The 26320-nt window shown below is 37.8% G+C and overlaps 1 protein-coding gene across 2 annotated transcripts in view; it reads left to right on the top strand.

Annotated features, from left to right (window-relative positions):
- Window positions 1–26320, top strand: part of PRDM6 (PR/SET domain 6) — a 562442-nt gene that overhangs the window by 442421 nt on the left and 93701 nt on the right. Inside the window, exons 7-8 of one of the 2 annotated variants that reach the window (XM_044060751.1) lie at window positions 13275–13451; window positions 13947–13979. In XM_044060751.1, the coding sequence (XP_043916686.1) occupies window positions 13275–13451; window positions 13947–13979 (210 nt within the window). The remainder of the gene's footprint in view (window positions 1–13274; window positions 13452–13946; window positions 13980–26320) is intronic. The other variant, XM_044060752.1, reaches the window with a different exon arrangement.

Below are 26320 nucleotides of genomic sequence, written 5' to 3'. Positions count from 1 at the left end.
GTAAAACACTGACAAAATGAGTTTGATCATTCACAAAGGCAAAAAATAAAATTAAAAAAATGGAAATATATGAGAGAGGAAAACTATTTCCTCTGCTGATATGAAAACTAAAACCTCCTGTAACACTAGCCTCAAATTTGTTTGAACAGTGGCAGTGTTATAGAAAGATTTTAATAATGTTAAGGTATATGGTTAGGGTTGGGGGAAGGGGCAGCATTAGGGTTAGGGTTAACATCCATTACTAATGAGGGTAGAACCTTCTTGAATCCTACACAGACAGAGACCTCAATGATCAGTGCCTTAAATACAGGTTGTGAAGTTTATTTGATGTAATTTATTGTTCCAAAGATGTGATGAGAATAACCTGCACTTCATCCTGAGGGATATGTCAATGCTAACCTCAGGAATCTTATCTGTAGACACACCGCAATCATGTGATGTGTAAGAAACGTAGCACAGGATCATACCAGCTTTGTCATCTGACCATACTTTGTGATGTGGCTTAATCTATGGTCCTCCAGGTAACAATAATTCTCCCCGATGGGAAAAAGCACCTTGTCAGACAACCTGCATGTGCTTCGTGCTCAGCTGGAGAAGTCTAGAACTGGCTGTTTTTTGCATTGGAGAAACTGCAGATATCCCATTACTGGGACAAACATTACAATGATCTCATGTGACTGTTGCTATGGGACCTTTGTATGCGTTTCTGTCATTCCCTGTACTGGCCAAATCAAGTTCTCTATTCTCAGGGAGACTGCAGGCTGTTTCTTTCATGTGGCCTTCAAAAACAACCTTCTTATTCAGCATTAAGGACATGTGCTACATTACCATATACATGGTATTCAGCTCATGATGTGGAGTGGTGCTCTTGATTCTAAATTGATTAACTTTTCTTATTTTGGGTAGCTTGGCTTTTATAGGAAGCCAGGAAACACACTGTCAGGAAGTCCAATTAGTCAAAGTGGAAAAGATTTTCCCATAGAATTAATAAAAATGGCTGGTTTCAGTGGAAGTTTAAATTCCTATTACACTGGAATTCTTTTCACATTTACTGGGTAAAGTGTTGTCTTTTTCCTATGTTAAGACACACTGTTTTGTGCTGTCAGGTTGCCTCCCATGGAGGCAAACTTCAGCCTCCAGTCTTATAATTCTTGTTGAAGGTATTTTTGAAAGGAGTGCTCCACATTTGTTCCGCCACCACAATAATATGCAAATTATTTTTGTTATGGAGGAATTCTCTTTTAGGTACCTTTAAACTTTCTGTCCTGGATAATGGCTGTTTGTAGCAAGAACATCAGCTATAAGTGTACTGAAGTTGAAGGGTGTCATATGTTCTGAGCCTTGCATGGGGTTTCATAAAGACAGGGTTATATTACCTGCTGATCCTCACTGTATGCCAGAAGTTATACTGACTACTAACCTTGAATCAGAATATAGAATTTCCTTCATTTTATCCTCATCCTCAGAATCGGGGTGGGGGTGGGGGGGGGGTGATTCAATATATGATCCAGTAGGCAACTGTTTGGCATTTAGTGTTGCAACCAGTAATTTCGGTTTTAGATTCAGACCTCATAATGTTATCCTTCAGCCTTTGCATTTAAGACATATGCACATCTCTCAAAAGCCCACCCGAATATACTTAAGGACTGTACATAGACTTTTCAATTAGTGTGCCCTACAATCATGAAAATGCTGTTTTGGTATTCTCATCTATATGCACACCATACACAAATATTTCTTGTAGACATTAGGTAGGTAGTTCTTGGTGGGATAACCATTAAATGTCTGAGTAGCTGTGATCTTTGGAAAAGTGAAAACTAAAGTGTAATCAGGGGAAATATATGTCCTAATTCTGAGATTGTGGTGTCTTGGTGCATTCCTGTATTTGTATGTACAGTGGTTTTGGGGGCACAAGTAAGGGTTATATAAGGGTATATAAGACATATACGTATAAGAGATATGGGAAGAACAGCCTACCAAGATGAGGGGTGCAAGCTGTAAAAATACTTTAAAAGTTTAATAGCAAGTTTCACAATTCCCTGTTGTATTTGTGACGATCACACTTTAATTTATGAGATAGCAGTGCTTGGAGTATTAGGTCTCACAGACTCACACATTTCAATGATAGCTTTTCTAGATGTTTTAGACTGTATCAGTAATAATACCTCTTAGTGATGCTCAGCAAAGAAAGCATGATCAGCTGAGTGCACCTGGCATGCCTGGTTATATTCCCTGCCTTTACACATACATTCATTCATCTCTAAGACTAAATATTTTAGAAAGCCTTAGCCATTTTTATCTCCTTTGTGTCTAATAAGCTGAATAATCTTATTGGCAAAAAGCAAAATAATTTAAGGGGTCATTACTGGTCCTTCCACATGGCATTATTAAAGATTTGCTACTTTCTTTGAGGTATCCTTAGCAGCTGTTTGCAAAGCAGTCACTTGTGTTTTGAAGGATCGAGGAAGATTTGCTACATTTGGGGGTCTATTGGATCAGTGCTCTACCCCAGTTAACAAATTCAGAATAAGTAAAATATTATCTGGAGATTCCCCTATCTTTCAATTCATAGCAAGTAAAAACCTTTAGGACAAAGATGATAAAACATTGTATTACATTTGTGCAAGGTACTCACCATGACAGTAAATAACCAAATCATCTTGTTTGTTACCGTATCTAGCTCCATTTCCATTGTCATCCCTCCTACTTTTTCAGTGATCCACATATTCTTTTTGTGTGCCTTTTTACTTACAAATATTATACCCCCTTGTTTGCCATGTAGCTTTTGTTGACTTTCGCTTTATTGCAGCTCAGACATATTGTCTGCAATAGACATCTGTCCACATTTAATAACTTGAGAAATTTGCTTCTCTCTTTAACTTAACATCTTGCCATCTGCACATTTGCTCTATATAGCATACTTTGTGGCATTTCTACAAAGTGCTTCTAATGCCCTGACCCTAGGAAAAAACAGATCATTCATACAGAGTACATAAGTCCAACAAGCACCTACACAGGAAACATCATTGATGCCTCAGACCTGGCTTGGGTGTGCACTCTGGAGACATAACTGTGCAAAGCAACTGGGACAGTGCATTCAGAGAAAAACACATCAACCTCAAAGAAATGGGAGTGCAGAAAGCACTAATGGCATTCAAGAGAAAATGAAAATCAGACCTCCTCCTGATAATGACAGGTAATTTCACAGTAAAGTAGTACATCATCAGTCAGGAAGGCGGCTACTCCTGCTCCCTGGGATGTCTTGGTTTGCTGTGCAGCTCTGGGAATTAGCCCAGTTGACGGGTTTGACCCTACTGGACCAATACCTTCTAGGAAGAGAAAAATGTCTGGCAGACTTGCTAAGCAAGTCAACAATAGACCCGCATGAGTGGATGCTCAACATGAGTGGATGCTCAAAAGAGATGTACAGATGAGATGTGACAGAAGTAAACCTTTTGCCTCAGACCAAAACAGTTAGCTAAAAAGTACTGCTCAATTGCCCCACTCAACAGAGCTTGGAGGATGAATGCCTTCTCCTTCCCATATACAGATCTATTTCTGTATGCCATGTCTCCCCTACCCCTCATCTCCACTGTACTTCAGAAATTCAGGGAGGATGGGCAAACAGTGATCCTAATAGCTGTCTTTGGCCCAGACAGCATTGGTTCTCTATTCTTCTCAGCATGGCCAAGGATGAATCCTGGGTGCTTCTCCTGAAAATGGACCTGCTCACCCAGAACAATGGATTCACTATTCATCCCCACATGGAGACTGTAAAACTGGCAGGGTAGATGATCTGATACATATACCCTCCTGGCACTTGTTTCCTTAGTACATCCTATAAATACTAAGGGAGGCCATGATACCAAACACCAGAAAATCCTACATTTCATAATGAGTAAGAGTATCTTACTGGTGTATAAAAAAGGACAGCAGCTCCTGTAAGCCAGGCTGCCCAAAGTCCTGAGCTACCTGAAAGAGATTTTCAATTTAGGTGTGCCTTATGTTACTATAGATATCCATGTTTCTGTCATCACAGTTTGCCAGCCTAATCACCCTACCACTTTTTTCTCAACACACCATGAAACAGAGCATGAAGAGAATTATTTATTTGAGACCAAAATTTTGTTTCAAAGAAGCTGACCCTACCCCCCTTTAAGCCTGATGCTTCCACAGATATAAAACGCACCACCCGGAAAATGGCTCCCTTAGTTGCCTCCTTCCTTCTGTCAGATATACCTCTCAACCTCTTAGTACATGAAATCTGCATAGAGCCAAAATTAATGGGGGGATAAATGTCTAAAAATAGGGACAAGTTTTAAATATTGGTCTTATAAGCTTAGAAAGATGTTAAAATAACAGGTTTGCATTAGTATGCATATCTGAAGGATACTAAATCTGAAACTCAGGTATCTGTCATTATTTAGTGACTTCAATCTTTAGTGATTTGCTAGAAAACCACATATTTTATGATATACAGATCAACAATATGAGGTAAACATATGGACATTTGGGAAAATCAGGACAGTTGAGAGGTATGCTGCCAGAAGATTCTCTGAACTTCAAGCCCTTATGTTTAGGAAACCTTTTCTAATTTTCCATAAAGAAAGGGTTACTCTCAGTATCAACCCTCCTTTATGCCACAATGGTGTCTGATCTTTAACTGAATAAATCCATTGGCCTTCCTGTCTTCTTTTCCCACCTTCTAAATAAAGGAGAAAGAACACACCATCAAGTCAATGTGCACTGACAACTCTGATTCTACTTAGATAAGACTAAAACACACAGAAAGTCTAATCAGATATGTGTAGCATTTTATAAAAGTAAAGAGGAAAGGGCAGTTAACAAACAATCTCTAAATGTATTGGCAAGCATCATGGAAAGCCAGCAACATAAAAGGTCAGAGCACATTCCACTCCACTAAAGCTGCTACCATTATCTTCCGTAGAGGAGTACCTACCCATTCCACCCAGGGAGAAGGCACCTGGTCATTTGTCCAAACCTTCTTAAAATACTGCAATTTAGCTGCTGCTTCTACGGTCACTGCAGGCTTTGGCCAAGCCATTCTGCAGGATCTCACCTCATTGTCTCCTTCTGCTAGCTGCTCCTCATCTCTCTTTAACTCAGTGAATCTTCTCAAGAGTAATTATTGCAAAAGTTAAATAAAATGAACATAGTACAGTCATTGCATACTGTAAATGTAGATGTCTGAGAAGCTTCACTGTTGCAGTAGCTTATTCCCTTCCCTTCTTTCTCTTTCTTCTTTAACTAGGGTTGGGGTGGGCACCCTCCTTCACAACTCAGGATGCTTTTCCCACCCCATTTAGCTCCCCTTCCTGTGATGATTCCCTAGTTTGGTCTGGGGAAACTTCTGGGCATGTCATTTTCCAAGCTGCACTGGAGAGAGTGGGATTCTCATCAGGGGCAAGAAAAAACTGAAAAATTGTACTCTGCAGTGAAGTCCTGACTTTAGAGCAGAGGGTGTTTATCAGGGCTAAATTAAGGTAAAAGTCTCTGGTATTCCAGGCAGCCTCAGGCTTAAGTAAGGTTGGACGTCGCAAGAGTAATTACTTCAACAGTAAAGATACCTAAACATCTATCTACATTTGTAGTAAGTATCTAAACAATTGACACTTCTATACTTGGCTACACACTGTTCACATTCAGTCTGGTATGTCAATGACTATGGTCTTCCGATTACAGTGCATAACTCAAGGGTGCAAACATCAACTCCATCACAAATGTATTACAGTAACATTTTAGAGCAGTAAGTGATAAGAATGTGGTAGAAATCATAAAATGGAATTCTTATTTCACACAGAGTGAGAAGGGAACACAAATAAATGTAATGTAGAAAATCAACTTAATATGAAGAAACGACTGAAGAAAAATAAAGAATTAAAATGGGGCATGGAAAAAGAAAATAAGACATAAAGTACAGATCTAAAACAATAATGAAATAAAGTTGGCAGTGAGGGGGGATACACATTTTGAGAATACATTCAGACAGTACTGCTTTAAGAAATTTGCTTTCAGAAAGCAGCTGAGAAATAAACTATAAAAATGTAAATGTTAGTCCATGGCATCTTAGAAAGGTATTTGAACAACAGAATTCTTTGTCATGTCTGCATAGTCAAACATTAGGCCAAAATCAGAAAGGACTCACAAATAATAAGCATTACAAATCACCATGACACTTTCTGGGCTGTTTGGTGGATGTTTTAGTGATATTCATGTACTTTATAATAAAGTAAGGGCAACAGATACAGGGCGTTAGTACCTGTTCCACTGTTTTTTTAATCAAGCCATGATTTGATGATGCCATTGCAGTGAATTAGCTTTCTTTAACAAAGCTTGTCACTGAAACTGAGATTTTCCAAGCTCACTATTAAATTACATTACAGTGGTTCAGAAGGCAACCTCCCACATCAAAGTTACGGGGCTTATTTTTTATGTAAAAATTTGTCGGTCCGAGCTCTTTTACTGTGATGGGTTAATTTAGTTATTGTGCATTTAACAAGCACTCCACACGATAAACCATATTTGCATAAAGCTAAAAAAGTACTTTGAGAAACATGTAAGTTACGTGTGTGTGTGTTGGGGTGGGGGTGGCTAATGTCTCTTCAGGGTGACATCTTCAAGACTCCTGAATTTCTGTGTCCTACAAGTCATCTGCTAACTGTCTTTTTTTGTCATCTATTTTGCTTGTAAAATAGCATGATGTATCAAATGACAAATCGCTGTTTTGTTTTGCATTAGATATACCATGCTGACACAAAAACTTATAATTATGGATTCTGTTTTGAATTGGTGATTGCCTGAGTAAAGTCAAATGCTTATACAAGTATTTACAAAACATATTTGCAATATGTAAATGCAAACTGCACCTTAAAAAGTGTGCCACAGGGCTGTTAAGGCTTCCTGTGGGAAATAGTCAAAGGACTACAATGAGTATGAAAAAAAATAATCCAAACAGCTTATGTCTGGCAGTTGGTGTAGAGAGCAAAAGCTGTGAGCTGTACTTCCTGGGGTTGAGGGTTTGAATCTCTCAGCCATTGTTTGTCTACTGCAAGCAAGTCACTTAAGTAGACAGTGTTTCCAGAACAGCAAAATAAGTTATTCTTAAATGCTTATTGGTTAAGAATGTTTAATAATTTTTCAATTAACTCAATATAAACCATCATGTGATCACTGCCATTCTGAAGAAGTCTTTTCTTGGTGGTGGATGAAAAGCTAACATATTTTTAAAGCTTAAATATTTTTTTTTTATAATTACCTTTTGGACTATCAGTTCATGACTGATCACTGGGCTCCCATTCTAGAGTTGTCAACCGCCTTTGCTGGCTATTTGGAATTTATGGACTATAGTGCCACCATCTGTGGTGATAGAGGAATGCAAAATCCCTCCAAAAGCATACGATTCAGTGACTGTTGCATAAATTAGGACATGGGCCACATGCTGTTATGTATTAGTGGTCTATGAGGAATCATCTTGCTTCTGGAGGGCTACAGTGTGTAGGTACATGGTACCTAAGGTTACTAATGATATACAGGCACCTTGTTGGCTTACCAGGAACAGAGTGACTTCAGCAGTGTGTCATGATGAGCTGATGGGAAATGGATCCAGTGAATTTATAAAAACAAAAATAACAAAATATGCCACCGCCAACTGATATAACAGTCCAAGCTTTAATTAAACAGTAAGCGCTTTCACCCAATGACATCCTGGGCTTCCTCAGAGTCTATTACTTCCATCAATAAGCCCATTTAAATACTAATAAATCACATTATTGGATAGAAATTACTGAGATAAGGAATGGTGAGAGATAAAACAAGGCAGGGCAGCAGACAGAAATTATGAGGGAACAGTTTTTGCAGTTTTCTCCCTGGCATGAAAATTTACTCGATATTTACATAATGACAGAGCAACAGACAGAGAGTATTTTAAGAAGAAAGCGATGATATTAAGGGAGAATCAGGTACCCCAGGACTACTAATGAGATTAGTTGTGATGAAAATTTGATTCTCTGATGGATTCGTTCAACAAATCACTGAGGGATGGAGGTTCAGAGACTTGGAAAAAATTGCAGTGCTGCTGACCCAGAGAGCTGGATGCTGGTTACTCTGCGTCTTTTTGGGTAAGAGCATGGGAAAGATTAGTCTCTTGAGTTATGGTAGTTTACAAAACTGAAGTTGGCCCAAGTTTGTTGTCAATAAATGATACAGACTAATATGATACACTTTTATAAATGTTTGAAAATAGAAGCAAATAAAGTGTATCCACTGGACGAGGGTTACCTTGACATCAGTATGAATGAACTCTGTCTCACATAGGGAATTAGTAGGCAGACATAGAGGATTGGCAGTAGTTTATTCAAATATGTGAAGAAATGTCCTGTTGGAAAGGTACAGAGGGTGATGGGAAGGTTCTAAGTGACTAAGAACAGAGCAGCATCAAGTTAAGTCTCATAAGGTTCTGTTTTGGGCCCTGCACTCTTTAAGGCATATGTGTCTGGACATTACATTGGGAGTACAGAAGTAATCTATTTGCAGGTGACACTATGTCAGTCATGGATGGAGTGATAGCTTGCTTAGGGAGCTGTGGAGATTGCCTGATAGATGGCAGCTAAAGTTTAATATAAATAAATATAAGACACATCACACAAGAAACAATTACATATTTATTCAGTATATATGTTATTAACATTTTAAAAAGAGCATATAACAGCAGGTTTGTGAGGAATCTTCAAAAATAATCACACAGCAAAGTGTGACAACTACAGTTCTGTTAATACAAGGAAAGAAAGAAATAATGAACAACTCAGTTTTCAGATGGAAGCCATAACCCAAATGTCGAATATGTAATGAGAAAGTAATCATGCTGCAACTGCATAGCAGGAGACAGATACAAGAATACCTGTTCCTTCAGTGTTGAGTAATGAGTAACAACATGTCTAGTGACAGACTGAGAACTAATTGTTACTGCATGTGAAACAGCATATCACGGACAGGATGTAGAAGTATTTGTTACTTCACTGCTGACAATGATGAGAACGAAATATGAGAAAGCCGTTGCCAAAGAAAAGTGAATACTTAGCTCTATAGAAAGTCGTACAGAGTTTAGTAACAAAGAGGTTATTTGCAACTTCGTAATGGTCTGGTGAGCTGAAGCTGAAAAACTCTGCACAGTTTTAGAGACATGCTAAGGAAACACATCTTAACGTAATACAGTAAATACACATAAAGGTCACCAAGATGGTTAGGGTGATGGGAGGATGCTGTTATGATAACATGTAGCTACAACTCTGGCTATTCTAGAATCTAGGAAGTGAAGATGTGACTGAATGTGGGATGTAGAGGACCATACATAATACCTAAGTGGATGTGCTGATAAAGCATAAGTATCTGAGTGAAAAAAGAAACCACAGGCTACAAGCTGAGGGGAGTAGCTTTAGTATGAATATGAATTTTTTTCACAGAAATCATGGTCAAGGAACCCAGAGAGACTAAAAACTGCATTCTTGACCATCATGGATTGACAATTTTTGTTTACTTTCTTCTGCCAATTCTGCTGATATAAAACTAACCACAGAAAATAAATAAAAAGGAATACAAGAATCTTCTATGCCAAAAGCTGTGGAATGAATGCATTTGCCATTAATTCTACTCTGCACTGCTGATTCAGGTAGAACAAGGGAGGGCTATACTCTCCTGTGGGGCGGCACCCAAACCAGGAGGAACATGCCCAGACAGCACTCTGTTATGCTTAGCTCCAAGAAAGGGCTGCAACTGAAAACATTTGCCAGTACATTCCACTTCCTGAGGATGTAAATAGCTGTAAGAGTGATGTTACAGTCTATGGCCCATGCAAGACTCACACGCCTCATGTACCATACCAAAGCCCAGTTCACCAGCTAGAATAGAAGAGGTTCTGGCCTCACCTCCCCTTACAGAGTTCTGATAATATAGAACAACACATGCAGCCCCAACTGATGTCATGTGATGCTCTGTTTTCCTGTATTCTAAGAGAAGAACAGAGGTGGACTCCCCAGCCCACAAGTGGGGCAAAGCAAAACTACTGATTTGTTTTTTCTGAAGACTTGGACAGGTGGACTGCAGTGAGTGAATATGTGGCTTAGCCAGCTACAAGGTGCTTGCTACATTAGCTAGACACCCAGAGTTTCCACCATTTTCCGTCTGTCTACTTTATGCAGCCACTATGAAACCACAACTGATAAGATGAGAGGAACCACACCAATGTTCAAAATATCAAAAGAGCAAAACACTGAAAATGAAACTTCCCCCATGTGGGGAAGCAAGTCCACTGCCCACACCCCTTAAGTTATATAAACCAATTCCACTGTCACACAAACACAAACAAGGAAGACATCTTCCAAAGAGAAACGAATCACTGTAGTCTCATTCATAGAAAATGCTCTGGCAGTGATTTCCTCTGGGAGACTGACATCAGTGCTCTGTTCCTCACTGTCTTGTGATTCAGGTCGTTGACTCTAGGGAGAGCTAATCTCGACCGCCTGAATATACACCCTGTTTTATTCAGGTGCACATGTATTTATTAATGATACCCACAGGATTAAATCATACAATACTTCTGATTCTTACGACTAGTGCACTGCAAAGACTAATTTTCAGAAATAATTCATTTCAAACCACTTTCCTCTCTTTATTGTCTGGATCCGTTTTTTTTTTTTTTTTTTTTTTTTAGTATGGTAACCTCATACCTCTGTATATGCATATCATTTTTCATTTAATACCGCCATTCATTTTCTGTCCTTAACTTTTTGTCTCACCCCACCTTTAATGACAGTGACCACAGCAGATGTTTTCTCTGGCATCACTTGACAAATATAAATTTTCTTATTCTACCCCTTGGTGAGACGTGTCTGCTGATCACGAACTGAAAACTAATGAGTGTGTTAAATATTATGTTAACATTTTACAGCAGTTGCATTTATCATGAAGTTTCATGCTCTGCTCTTCCGCAGGGCAGTGCAGTGCTTTTAAGATCAGAAATGGAGCTCATGAGTATTGAACAATGGGCAGCCATTAATCAAGTTATAAAAAAAATGTTCGGTCAATTCTGAGTGCTGTGAAGCATTACAGAGTAATGACATTCGTGATCAGTGGTGCAGGTAGTCACAATTAAAGGTTCGGGTGACAAATTAGGTGGTTTGTGTTATTTCCATGCGATTAAGCTGTTGACCACACTTATTCTCTTATAACTTCTCGGTATTCTTACTGCTATTAAACTAGCCATATATATAATTTTAACAAGAGCAGACCTCAGAACCTGGCCATTAGCTATGAAAATAAAAACAGCAAAAGATGATTTTTTTATCCTTATGTTAGTTTGAGATATGAAATTTTTTCCATATTCAGTGATAATGATGTATAGTATAGCACAGAAATGAGGTTGCACTTTTCTTTTGCAACAAAAATAGAGTTCCACTTCTTTTTACATGTATTTGGATCATAATTTATAAATGGAAAACTTAATTTTCAAGGTCATAATGCTAATTCAAGTACCTCCTTCATAAGATGTGGCTTGCTGTATGCCATAAAACACAAAATCTAGCAGATGTTCCTTATACAAATGGTTTTATTCAAACATAAACACATAACCAATGCCTCAAGCACAAAAGATGCTTCCAAGGAAAAAAAATCAGAAAATTGTGTATACTTTTATACTTTAAATGAAAACTGTAATCAATACAATTAAAGATGGGGTACTTTTTTATAAAAAAGTACTGGTATTGAACTGATAACACTGGAACATTTACTTTATGAAAACGTAGATAATGGCTTTGAAAATCTATATTTTACAGCACACACTTAGAAATGTAGATTACTTACCCTTTGCAGATGTGTAACCACAAAGAAAACAATGTTAGCACTGCCCTTTGCAGACTGTATTGAGACAGTATACCTAAATAGCCTTTGTGCTTAATAACTTCCTTACCTCTGCAGCAGTGTGGTCGAACTGGCTCCTGGCACAAAATAATTCAGTGCACTTCACATAAGCAGCGAATACAAAAGCAGTTTCTTTGGTAAGTCTGGTGTTGGTGAACACTGGTGTGTCACCCAGAACATTGTGGTGTGTCACCTTTGACACGTGAGTCATATGTTTGCCATCACTGGTCTATGCATTTATGTAAATAAAGCTATTTCCATTATGTAACACCTGGCAGATTTTTTTTTTTTTTTTTTGGTGATAGGTGATTTAGTATGTTATATGGGCTTGATTTATGCTAGTTTCTTATGAATGCTTCAGCGTGGCTAAGAATTGCATATCTTGATAATGTCATTCTTCAGAACAATGCAGCATTTTTATAGTATATTCTTCATACTCGCCTGTTAGAAGTCCTGTACTTCTTAATAATCACTTTCAACAGCTGCATTTTTCCACTGTATGATTCTGGATAATATTTCATTGAATGAGAGTGGAAGAAAAAATGTAAGTGTTTTGCTGAATTTACTCTGTAACACCTCTGACTTGACACCTGTTAATGAGCCTTTATGTTGTCCTTTAAAAATTCTGCAAGGTAGCTGGCTGCAGAAGCCTACTTCTAAGCCAGACTTCAGTTTACCTTTTTATATAGCATCATGGTCACAAAATCAGGTACTAGAAGAGTATACAAATATGCAAAGTTTATACTGTTTCAGTACTACTATAATTCTAGCAAATGTCCCCTAAAACGTAACAAGGAGAGAGGAAATACAGTTCTCCTATTTATAAGTTTTGCTGAAGAGGACGCATTGTTTTCTTACTAGATGTTATGATGTTTAGCTGTAACAAGCTAACCTACCATACATGTATATATGTTTGGACATATATGCGTGTGTGTGTGTGTGTGTGTGTGTGTGTGTGTGTGTGTGTGTGTGTGTGTGTGTGTGTGTGTGTGTGTCTGCAAAATAACACTGTATGCAGTGGCTCAGGTCAGTAGTCTTTAAACTGTTGTAAAACTTAGCAGTAAAATACCTGTTTCAGATGCCACCGTTCAGACCCACATTTCCTATTCTCATGCGTAACACAAAAATTATTTTCTTTAATCATTACAAAAAAAGTGATCCATATCTATGGTGTTATCATTTTTACTATTTTTTGCTGCATACCATATAACATAACTAAATTTTGCTTGTGTGTTTGACTTTCTATCTTGATAGTTCAGAAGTGTAAGCTAAGTTTTGACACTGACATGAAAGCATTCAGTTTATTCACTTCACCAGCCTTACCACGTGTTTTGCTGTTGCAGGCCTTATCAATGTGGACACTGCTCGCAGTCCTTTTCCCAGCCTTCAGAGCTACGAAACCACGTTGTGACTCACTCTAGTGACAGACCGTTTAAGTGTGGCTACTGTGGCCGTGCCTTTGCTGGTGCTACAACACTGAATAACCATATCAGGACTCACACAGGAGAAAAACCATTTAAGTAAGTCATCAAAGAATTATAATAATATAAAGACAGGTTGCATAGGGAGGAGGGAATGTAGTCTTGTGGAAAGGGCTACCCCCCAAAAATATGCATTACAGTTAATCTGGAATGATTTTCTACTATTAAGTGGAGTTATTGTAATCAGCAACAGTCTCTTTCCATCTACCAGTTAATTGCAGAGATGGTTGAGACAAGGAGTAACTAACAAACATCTTCCTCTGAGACTGGATTTGATTTTTCCAGTAGGTACTAGCATAGTGACTTTGAACCAGTCATTGTACTATCTTAATTCTCAGAGGTCGCTATTGAAACAAGTACTTGTGCCTAGTGGATTATGCAACATAGACTCCTTCAATTTTTTTTAAATATTTATTAAAAGGTAAAATAGTGTCACATTCTTGCTGTGAAATAAGTTATGTGGCAGCCCACAAAATAGTAGTTACTGATTATTCTCTTTCTGTAAATATTTGCATCTGAATTATTTCTTTTTAGGAACAAACACAGAAAAGAAATTGGAGCCACAAGGTGGGTGCATACTTCTTTTATTTATATACAGACTTTATCTAAATTAATGGAAATGTATGCAACTTGAGTATTCCCAAGAAATGGAAAGTCATTTGATGAGGTGTTCAAACTAAGATGATGGTAAGGAACATGAGGTAAAGAATATACACACACATATATATATATATATATATATATATATATATATATATATATATATATATATATACACACACACACACACACACACACACACACACACACACACTGCAATGTAAAAGGTAAAGCCAAGTGCATCACATATCCTATGATACAGTTTACCTTGGGGTATCTTATTCTTATTATTTAATGGATATGAATATTTAAAAACATATTATGTAAAGAAAGGTCTTAAAATGTAAAATTCATTTTTTTGATCTGGAGGAAAACATAGAAAAAGAGTACATCTAATTTATTATCCTATAGCACAAAGAAATATCTTCAAAACTCATAAAACGAAATAGATGTGTGTGTGTGTGTGTGTGTGTGTGTGTGTGTGTGTGTGTGTGTGTGTGTGTGTGTGTGTGTGTGTATATGCTTGGGTATACATCCACACACGCATGTGTGTGTGTGTGTGTGTGTGTGTGTGTGTGTGTGTGTGTGTGTGTGTGTGTGTGTGTGTATGCACAATTCTGCATGTGTGTGAGTATGTGTGCAAGTGCGTACAAATGTTTTATGTGTATGCACAAGAGTATGCGCGCGCGCGTGTGTGTGTGTGTGTGTGTGTGTGTGTAAGACATAACTCTCAACTGTACAGATTTTTGCCGAATATCCTGATTTTTGCCTCATATTTTAGTCTGCTTTTCATGAAATTGAATTTATTCTCGTTTCATGAAATTCTGTTTTTCTGGCAAATTAGTGACACATCATTAAAAATTTAAGTTAGAAAATAATGACATGCATTGGAGTTTCAGACTTCATACCCTTCAGAAAATCCATGCTAATGCAAAACCTGTTATCCTATCAACTTTCTAAGCCCGTAAGAGCAATGTTTACAAAATGTCCGTATTTTTGGGCCTTTGTCCCACCTTTACTTATGTCTTTGTCCAGATTGAGAGGTATGGTGTGAGAGTTTGTGTGTGTGTGTGTGTGTGTGTGTGTGTGTGTGTGTGTGTGTGTGTGTGTGTGTGTGTGTTTGGCATACATGCGTATGTGTTTGTGTGTGTGTGCTTGGGTATACATCCGCACATGCATGTGTGTATATATATGTGCATGTGTATGAGTATGTGTGCACATGTGCAAGTGTGTACATATGTTTTATGTGCATGCACACAAGTGTGTGTGTGTGTGTGTGTGTGTGTGTGTGTGTGTGTGTGTGTGTGTGTGTGACATACCTTTCAACTGTATAGATTTTTGCAGAATATCCAGATTTTTGCCTCATATTTTTGGTCTGCTTTTCATGAAATTGTGTTTTTCTGGCAAATTAGTGACACAACATTAAAGATTGAAGTTAGAGAATAATGACAGACATTTGAGTTTCAGACTTCATACCCTTCAGAAAATCCATGCCAATGCAAACTCTGTTATTCTATCAACTTTCTAAGTCTGTAAGAGCAATATTTAACAATGTTCCTATTTCTGGGTCTTTGTCCCACTTTTATTTATGGCTTTGTCCAGATTGAGAGGTATGGTGTGAGAGTGTTTGTGAGGTGCCATGTATCTGTGTGCTTCTGTGCGTTTACATGGGTGCATGTGGATATATGCAAGAGACTAATGCAGCTCACCTCCCTGTTATCAGTGATCACCTGTAATGCAATTCTGAATTCCTATGTGGACACTAAAACCATTAAAACAATTCATTGTCTCAAGCATAACATTCGGGATTTCCTTACATGTGAAACAATATTGATAAACTACATGTACCAGTGTCCCTACTTTATATTATGTAGAATTAACCATAACATTAAATAATGTGCCCTGGACCACAATTATAAATATTAACATCAGTAATAGCAATATGGGACATTTTCCTGAGGGTCGTGGTTCAGAATCAGGCAAGATGAGGAATTTACATTCCAGTTTTCCTAAACTTACTGTAGTTGTTGGATAAAATATAATTCTTATACAAACCGTAATCAAGGCTAATTTTGAGATATAGAATGTTTCATTCCTAATTAACTAAATAATGAAGATATATTGCCCATAGTGCATACAAAATGAAAAAGTAAAAACTTTGTGCACTCTAAACTTGACAAAGACTTAGGTCTAACTTAAGGCATAATGTAGATAGCTATTAATTTGACTTACAGCATGTTTAATTAGTAGTTGGTGAGCAGACTGGGATGTGTTCATTCTGCCAAACGAATGATATACTGTTTATCCTTTTTAAATTAGTATAAATTCAACAAGTTAGCTGTTCCTGTATGTAGAAAAGAGAAAGCATTTTAATGTGGAGACAGTCATGCATAAATATAGCAAAATGATTTAAAAGCTTGCAAAAAGTCTGAACCTGTGCCAAGATGTTTTACCTTAATGAGCCCATGCTGGTATGGTGAATAATATGATCATCAAATGATCTGGGACATCTGCTTGCATTATTTCAGAAGGTTTCGCTGTGTGATATACAAAGCAAGAATCACAGATGCCTGTATATTTTCTTGAAAATCATGCAGCAGAGGCACTGAGGCCTTCAGTATTAGCAATCTAATGAAAATGGATTATGAAGTATAAAGTTTCATTTTATATTTATTTTCTATTTATAAAGTATTCAATTAGTAGAGCTCCAGCATGTGAAGCAGGCATTTGTTTATTTTGGCACTAAGACTGAGCTTACTTTTGAAGACCTTCGGCCCACCTTAGTAATGTGTGGTAACTCTAACCCTAACCATGCTCCTGCCAGAACCCTAACATGCACCATAGCTTTAAAAAATTCCTATCCCATAGCATTAACACTATTCAGACAAACTTGAGTTAATGTCGTCAGGTTATGGGTAGTACATCATAAAAGAAAATGTGTTACCTTTTTCGATGTACTGAGTATGTTGTTTGTACAATATAATGAATGTTTGACATATTGTCGTGCATGTTTTGTGTGTCAAGTTTTCATTATAGAATGATAAATATGGGTCTATTACAACTGTCCAAGTCCCAGGTGGTTGAGGACAACTCTCTCAAAATCAGGGACTGAGGTGGCTTGTAGCTCACTGGGGCTGCCACTCAAGCTCAAATGTGACTATATGCCCTGGCGAGGTTTGGATAGATTGGTGCCACTGCATGTTGCCCAAACACAATAACCGAGTTTGAATAAGGTAGGTGCAGCATCCACAGGAAGGAAGTGAAAGGGAATGTGAGTGTAGGTTAGGGTTTCCAGTCAGTGATCATGACGGGGGTTTAGGGAGCAGCAGAGAGTTTTAGAATTACGGAGTGGGAATAGTGTTTCAGGTTACAGAGCGATCAATTTCTTTTGGTTTAGGGAATGGGGAGAGTTTTAAGTTTAGGAGCAGGAATGCAATTTTAAGTTTAGGGAGTGATCGAATTCAGAGAGCAAGCTATATTGTAACTATTTGTATTGATATTTGCATATGTTTACAGTTCTGATGTGTTGCATAAGTTGTAATAAAAATGGTGTCCTAAAATAAAGTCTGGCATGACAAGACAGTGGAAGCATTTGCAGAATGTCTTGATATGCATCCAGCTGTATAACAATTACTCATGTAGTATCTACAGACAGGGACAACATATTGCGTCTGGTAGAAGCTGTAAAAGAGATGAAAATATGGATCCTAATATTAAACCGGATGTCTCCAAAACTGATGCTCTTTCAAAGAAAGGCATAGTTACTCATTCAATAAACTAGAGAGGATTACCAGGGGAAGGATTTTCAGAAGCTTGCACATGTTTGCAGCCATAATATATCAAACTTGTAGCTAAGTCTGCTGCCTGGAAATTGTTATATAAACTTGCATTTTGAATATATATTGTTTCCCTTAAGTTTCACTGACTCACAGTTAACTGAAGCTTCAACCAGATGAAACAAATTCGATAAAGTTACTGCCTGATAAAACAAACAAGGCATATTGTGCGGAGCATATCTCCCAGAATCCCACACAACATCTTATTTTCGTATATTAACAACGTGGTTGCATAATATATGAGAAAAATGAAAAGCCCAAACACTTGGAATCTTTGTCAGTGTAAAACAGAAACCACACTGGCAGTAGTTTTCTATAGAAGAAGCAATTAGGAAGTTGAACGTCAGACGTAGAACTCAACAAATTTTCCTGATCCATGTTATACTTACTGAATTTATGCAGTTGTCTCACTGCGTGACTCACTTAAACAAATGTATAAGCAACTCATTAAAGTTTGACAAACCAGTACTTTATTGAGTATATGATCTGGAATTCAAAAGATATGTATTTTTAAAGTCATATAAAGCAAGGAAGCCCTCTGTCCTAATGCTTGTACATGCATGTCATCAGCAGCTGAGATAAGAGAGGCACTAGGAAAGGTGTGAGATGTCATAAGATAGGTTAGTATGGCTAAGCAGCAAAGATGGAATGGACAACAGAAAAATGTCAATTAGTTGCATAAACTAGGATTTATGCAAAGATTGGCACATGCCCAACAAAATTGCAAAGTGTCACAAACTGTCAAAAATTAAACTGCATTCAGTGACTGATGAGTGGAACTTGCGTCTGACTGATGTCCAGAATTCAAGTATAAACACTTCTTCTTCTTTTGGCTTTTCCTGGTTAGGGGTCACCACAGCAGATCACCTGTCTGCTCATGATTGGCAGTGGAGTTTTACCATGTTGAGTTGCCAGCCCGGCGCCCAACCTTCCACAGAAGGCACACATATACACGCACTCATGCTTAGGACCAATTTAGAGTGTCCAATCCATCTACAGCATGTCTTTGGGATGTGGGAGGAAACCGGAGCACTGGGAGGAAACCCACACGACCACAGGGAGGACATGCAGACTCTGCACAGAAGGCACCCCAGCTGAGGATTGAACCGGAGAACCTCTTACAGTGAGGCAGCAACGCTAACTGCTGCACCACCGTGGCCACCCTAATTTAAGTATAAACACTAATGTGTTTGAAATATCAGCTGCCTAACTTTAGATCAAAGCAACTTGCTTTAATCAACATAAAATCATTCAGAAAGTGTCGAATGTGCATATCAAGGACTTTTTAAAATAATGCAACTGGAACATCAAAATAGTAATAGAAATACAAAGTTCTGTATTAGTCGTGTTTCGACCCAGAAGGGGGACACTCAAGACAGTCTTGCACTACATAACTAAATATTAAGACAGTCTTCGACAAATAAATAAATACATTTTGTGAAGATGTGTGTCAAATATATCAGTAAATAAATAAATAAGTAATCTATGATTATAATATCAAATAGAAATGAAAGGGACCACACATAAACTAAAAAAAAGGTTCCTGCACACAGCCTTGAACCTGCAAGCCTTGCTTTTCTAGGCAATACTGAATACCATCATGTGAGCAAGTAGCTGACAGAATCTACCTGCATCACTCTACTTCAGCTTTTATATTGCTCACATTGGAAAATGCAGCCATTTACATTTCTATTTCTAGTTCAGTTTTCTGGTTTTCATTATTTTAAAGAGTTGCTGATATACACGTTCGATGCCCTCTGAACAATTTTATGCCAATTAAAGTAAATTGTTTTCATCTAAAGTTAGGAAGATGGAAATATCACAAAACACGTTGCTTGCAGTATTTCAGAACTAACCAAAACTTCTCAATGGGTAGGTATCATTAGTTAAGACCTACATTGTAGATATTTGCTGTTTCTGTTTATAGCACCAGTCACAGAAAGATGTTATATATCTGACGCATTTTACTGCTGACTTTTTTATTAAACATCAAGTATTGAAACTGTGTTCTTGCTCTAGTATTTAGTTGCAATTATTTTTACTGATACTTGCAAAAATGTTTTTCAGGTCTGATGTGCTGTATAAGTTATAATAAAAAAGTTTGGTACTTTAAACAGAGATTTGTATTTGACTCATATCATTGTATTTACGCCATAATGAAGAAATAATTGAAAAAGTGTACTATAACCCACTTGGCAATTTGTGGGGTACAATGACTGTATGATTCATTTTACAAGCTGCTTACATACTATTCCCAAAAGTGATAGAATGCGTTCTGCTTGAAGCAATACTGAAGTATATACTGGCAAGTAGGTTTTATAGGTATGTGTAGTGTTTCAAAATAGAATGATATAATTCTGTTTATTTTAACAATGAATGATTGATTGAATATTGGCTAAAACATTGTCCTCCCCAATAGAGCCTTTATTAGGCAATGCCAATTTTTTCAAAACTTCCAATATAGCAAAATCTACCCAAGGAAATCAAATGGTGTTACTGCTCAATGCCAGGAGTCTAAACAACAAGCTCCACTCCCTCCAAGCCCACCTTACTCCGGCGAATGCAGACACCTGTGCAGTTGCCAACACATGGTTTAAAGCCACGGAAAGTATACCATCAGTGCAATGATTCATTTCCTTCCACACATTTGGACCAGGAACTGCACAGGTAGGGACTAAAAGTTGAGATGTCTTGATCTACCTCAATAACAAGTATACCTGAAGGATGGTTAAACAGGATGACATTCTAGAGTTCCTCTATGTCCAGATTACCATGGACAAAGTCCCATACCATATCCTAGCAAGCTACAGGACACCATCTATGTCCCGTGAAACCCACAGCTCATATTTAGACCTATTGGAGACACTCACCATTCAACCAAATACCATACTCATAGGGGAATTTAAATATCCCTGTATAAACAAGGAATCCTACATGACCCCAAATTTGCAAGTGCAGAGATTCCTAGAGTTGATAAACACAAAATACCATGGACCAGCTAGTAAATATGCCTGCCAGAGGTGCAGACATACTGAACCTGCTGCCCCCTCCCCCATTGTTGTATCCTCTCTAGTAAGGTCAGACCACAAAGCAGTCTCCTTCAAAATAAAAATCAGTTCTGTTACTGCAGTAAACCTGTCACAGTTAGGAACTACTCCAAAGCAAACTACCTTTTATTAAGTGATAACCTGTCAAAATTTTAAGCCTCTCCAAACTCAGATAACTCGGCAGATTATGCAGAATTATTGACAGAAGTTTTGTACAACCATGATTACATACAGAGAGCTGTACCTACCAGAATTAAGCCCAAAATTAACTAAAAAAAAACAAGCCACCCTTGTGGAATCCAAAATTAAGCTGGTTGTTCAACAAAAGAAAAAAGGCCATAGCTAAAATTAGGAATCATAGCAACAAAAATGACAAAAACTCTCTTATCAAACTAAATAGACAAATAACAGGACTAACTGAGTCCAACAAAGCAAATTTTGCGGTAAAGATAGTGTCCCAGGTCAAGGACAACCATAAGACCTTTTTCAGTTATGTCCATAACCTCAAAGGCAGCAAACAGTGGGCCGAACTGCTGTTAAATGGAGGCATGTTCACAGGAATGTGATATAAAGCAAATATTATGGGTGACAAATTCAGTTCCAACTCCCCCACACACACACACCTCCATCTGATCTCCCAGGAAACACCATTTAACTTAACCTCTGCAACTATCATTAGGGACCAAATCTTAAAGGGTTTCTCTAAAGCCAAGAATGCAGTTCAATGGACCCCAACAATATCCTAGGATGCCTTCTAAATAGCCTGAAATATGACCTGTCAAGAACACTGGAGTCACAATTCAACCATAGCCTCTGAACAGGCTTTTTGCCACCTGAATAGAGAACCACAATGGTCATCCCTCTGCACAAGGGCAGGCCATCAACAGGTCCCAAGAACTTTAAACCCGTTAGTCTGACTAGTCTAATATGCAAAGCCATGGAAATAATCATCATGGAAATAATTAAAAATACATAGGAAGCCTTCAGATACTGGAACAACCCAGCTTGGTGTCATGAAAGACAGGTCATGCCCTTTGACCTACTGGACTTATTTGAGAAGGTCACCTAGGCAATGGATGAAAACAAAACTCTGTATGCCTTCACTGACTCAGCTAACGCATCTGTTACAAAACTCAACTCAGGCATTGTAAACAAACTCATGGGATTAGCCATAAACCCGTATGAAATCTTCTCAAGAACCAGATAGGAACCAGGAGGTTAGGATTGGAGAGACCACCTCCACAAAGAGGCCAGTCACTAGTGAAGTCCCACAGGGCTTTGTGCTGGGTCCATTCCTCTTTGGCATCTACTTTTGGAAGCCAAGGCCAATGTCAAGGGCCTCTGGCTTAATACATTTGTAGATGATTGAAAGGTGGGAGCAATCACAGAAGCCCTCCAAGATACTAACATTTACATGATGGTCTAACACAGACAAGTGACTGATGTCAGTACCATGGCTTAAAACTCAATACCAAGAAATGCATAATAGTACTTTTGGGAAATTGGCATCCCCAGGAAACTACCACATCAAAACACCCATAAAATTAAACACAGTAGTCTGGGATTTCGGAACTCTTGCTGATAATAACCTGGCTTTTGACCAATATGCATCTTAGCTAGTTAAAAATCATTCTATGTCACTCAACTTACAGGTAAGGGCATGGCATATAGGTCCAGGGAAGCCATCGTACCACTTCATCAGACCCATCATTGAGTATAAAGCTCCCTTTGATATGTACCTGACTAGGCAGATCTACTTTCCAATCTGAAATACTGAAATACTGAACTTCAGTATCTCGAGAATATAATCATGAACATTCATAATAACGAATGAGTATAAAACCAATGCATGTGCGTTAGTCAGTATACTGAAATTTCACAATATCAAATAGGAAGAAGCAGAATTAAAGACCCAACCCTCCCCTGACATAAAACACAATAACAAACTAAATAAATAACACTACTACATGTTTAAGCAGGGGGGGGCAAGCCCCTCTGCACTCCTGACACTCCCTACACCCCCTGCTAATTAAATATATCAACTCCAAGATTGCACTACAGTAAAGTAAACGGTAATAACTAACGCACATGCATTAAAACAACTACCTTTATCTTTATCTCCCCATTCACGTACAGAAAAAAACAGTCTATTGGCTAAAACACCAGATTACATACACTAAACCTACCCTACAATAAAGGCAACTAACTTTTCTAACTAACATTCTATATACTTACATACTTTACCAACAACTCATTTTTCCGAACTTCACGTCCACCATACTGCTTCCCTTCACAAACTAAAAACTAGCACACTGTTTCACTATCAACAGTGGCTCGACATCCTGACAGCTGGGATTTTCAACTTACGGTTAAACCAATTTTCGACATTCTGGTCTTGGGATTCTGTAGTTTGAGATGGTGAGCATTTGGAATTTGAAAGTGGATCTGACCAGGCACATGCAACAACTAGAATGTTCACAGAGGTTCCTTCCAAATGAATACAGGGCATAAACAGAATGCCCTATGCTGGTCACCTCAAACCCTATCCCTATACTCTGTTTCTACAGATTGCTGGGAGGCAATTTGTGTCTGGTATACACATCATCCTTGGAACCCACCCTGATGGACTTTTTGCATACCTGTAAAATGAACAGCATCAGAACTACTAGATTTAAGGATTTAAACTTTGCTTGAAATTTAAATCGGACATGTTGGACAGGCAAGTATGTATCTCAGAGAATTTCTATTTTCTGGAATAGTCTTCCAATTCATATGAAGCAGAGCCCTTCCCTATCCCTATTCAAGTGAACCTAGACCAGTGGATAGGAAACCAGAAATTCACCCTTGGTCTGATACATATGTCTCTGATGGACAGAAGCAGCCATTAAATCATGCCCTAATAAACATACACCTCTTAAAATAACTTTCAAGGCAAAATAGCCCATAGGATGCATTTGAGTTGCATGGCTAAGCTTATAAAGACTCCAGTAGTTGTTTGCTTAGTATATATACCTGTGAACCTATGAACCAATGTGTCATCAAAATACACGGGGACTGCAGTGCAGGCATTCAGTATAATTATTATTAATGAAGGCTGCAAGCTGAAAATATTATAAAAATTACAAACAGATGAATATTTAGTTTACAATTTCTAGGTACTTTTTTAAAAAATAAAAATCAACTTTTTACAGCCACAAATGGAATCCATCAAAATGAGGTTGACTGATATTACATCTTTCATTTCTTGAACTGTCAAGGGAAATTGTGTAAGAATACTTGCTGAGAAAGTGAAACATTATTTTACATTTTCTGTCAAGGTTTGTGTCAAGCCAATGTTTGAATAAGACCATTAACCAAATCTTACAATTTCAATTTTCGTTATTCTGGAACGAATGTGTTAATGCCTGCAGCAAAGTACAAATTAGAAAAAGATAACGGTAAAGAAGTGTGCGATACCTTTAAAAACATGATTCTGTCAAAAATGAGGAACCTCGTATCAGATATCAAGTAGTGAAAAAAATGTCACAGAAAGATGAATAATTTTAGTGAAATGGCTCAGCTGACCTTCTAAATCCAGAGATGAATAAAGTAGCTCCAAAATGTATATTCATAAGCAACCTAATCTTGTATTTATTTTTTTTATTTACCTGTTGATGAGATAACCAGCTTAGCGAACTCATCCCACCACCATTTTAGCCATCACTTGGATCAAAGGCACAAACAACAAGAAAATTGACAGACACTGAAAAGATCAGTATGTCTTCAAAGAACAGAAGCTAATACAGTAATATGCAAAGTACATTATACCAGCAAACTAGGCCAGAAATAAAAACAGCAGCAATTCTTAGTAATAGTTACATAAATACACTATATATTTGCGTCAGTCACAATGAACGCATGGATGTTACAACAACAGGTAAGAATGAAAGTTATATTACATTACCCTGCTTTGTAGTGCCTCCTTTGAAGTGCTTCCACACTATACAGTTTTAATGTACTGCAAAACTGTCAAAGCCATCAGTTTGAAAAGAGTGTGTGATCCAGTAAATTTACATCTTCATTTCCTTTTTAAGTCTGGGGGCTTTTGAACACTGTTACTGGTATCTGAAGGGGATAATATACCAGTGTAACAAACAGTAAAGCATGTAATAAAATAAAAGACATTCATTTTTATTTTTAAAATAAAATAATTTAAATTTTATATAAGAAGTATACATTCTTAAAAGAATTAAGGACATTTGGACTGGGCTGTTGTAAGGCACAAATGATGTGGAAGCCTATATTAGTTAGTTAATTTCAGATATATTCCATTTGAAAATGCAACTTCTAGCATAATACTGACTCGTTTTTTTTTTACTCTTTCTCCAGTAAGGCTGTAGTTGCGACTCATGAAGAGACTGTTGTTATTAGCTCTACAGAGTATTGCATTTTCATTTAAATTTTGAAGTATAACGTTATATATACTTTTACATATTTCAGTCTAAAATCTACCATTATATTTTACATTGTATGTATATTGTTAATGTGCCATCTCCCAGCCCCTACTTATACTTATCAAGCGCATGAGAATTTATCAGAGATTTGGGATGCATGGCTGGGCTTAAAAAGGCCCTTGTGGTCCTTAGCCTAGTAAACACCTATGAACCTATATATGTCTTTCCATTCAAATGGCTTGAGCTTAAGAAATGCTATTCTGTGACTCAGCTTGGCATGATTCATAGTATCCCTTACAAATCCAAGTGGCCTACCCTCCAAGGAATACTTGAATGGTACATGTCAAATTATACTGTACTCCTCAGGGCCAAATCTAAGTTCAGTTTTACTCCAGTAGTTATGCGGAATCTGCTTTTTATGACAAATTGTCAAAAATGTAGAACAGGCTAAGTAATGCAATTAGACTTGTTGTTGTGTTTCGGCTTTTCCCGGTTAGAGGTCGCCACAGCGGAACTCTGGTCCGCTAATGATTGGCAGTAGATTTTCACGAACGCTGAGGTGCCAGCTCGACGTTCAACCTTCAACAAAGGCATGCCCATTTATGCATGTCTTTCGAACGCCGACCCAACCGCAGGGAAGACATGCAGACTCCACACAGAAGGCACTCCCTGCACTCCAGCCGAGAATCGAACGGGAGAACTTCTTTCTGTGAGGCACCAACGCTACCGCTGCACCACTGCGGAAGTACACAAGTAATGCAATTAGACTAATCTTCACAAAACCTATTTCATGCGTTTTATCCTTCCACATGCTAACTGAGCTGCAAATGTAAAACTGATTAAATTAGCATGATCTTCCTTTCCTTTTTTACCTTGGGACCCCTATTTTCATTCTTGATCATTTTTTTTTATTACAGTACTTACCAAATGCATTTCCTATATTTTCCATTTTCTCCCTTCCATGTCAAACATTAAGACTAATCCCTCTGATA

Source organism: Protopterus annectens, chromosome 2.part0, assembly GCF_019279795.1.
Source record: "Protopterus annectens isolate FY-2018-M chromosome 2.part0, PAN1.0, whole genome shotgun sequence".
NCBI classification, from domain to species: domain Eukaryota; kingdom Metazoa; phylum Chordata; order Ceratodontiformes; family Protopteridae; genus Protopterus; species Protopterus annectens.
This window is presented reverse-complemented; position numbering and strand designations above follow the sequence as displayed.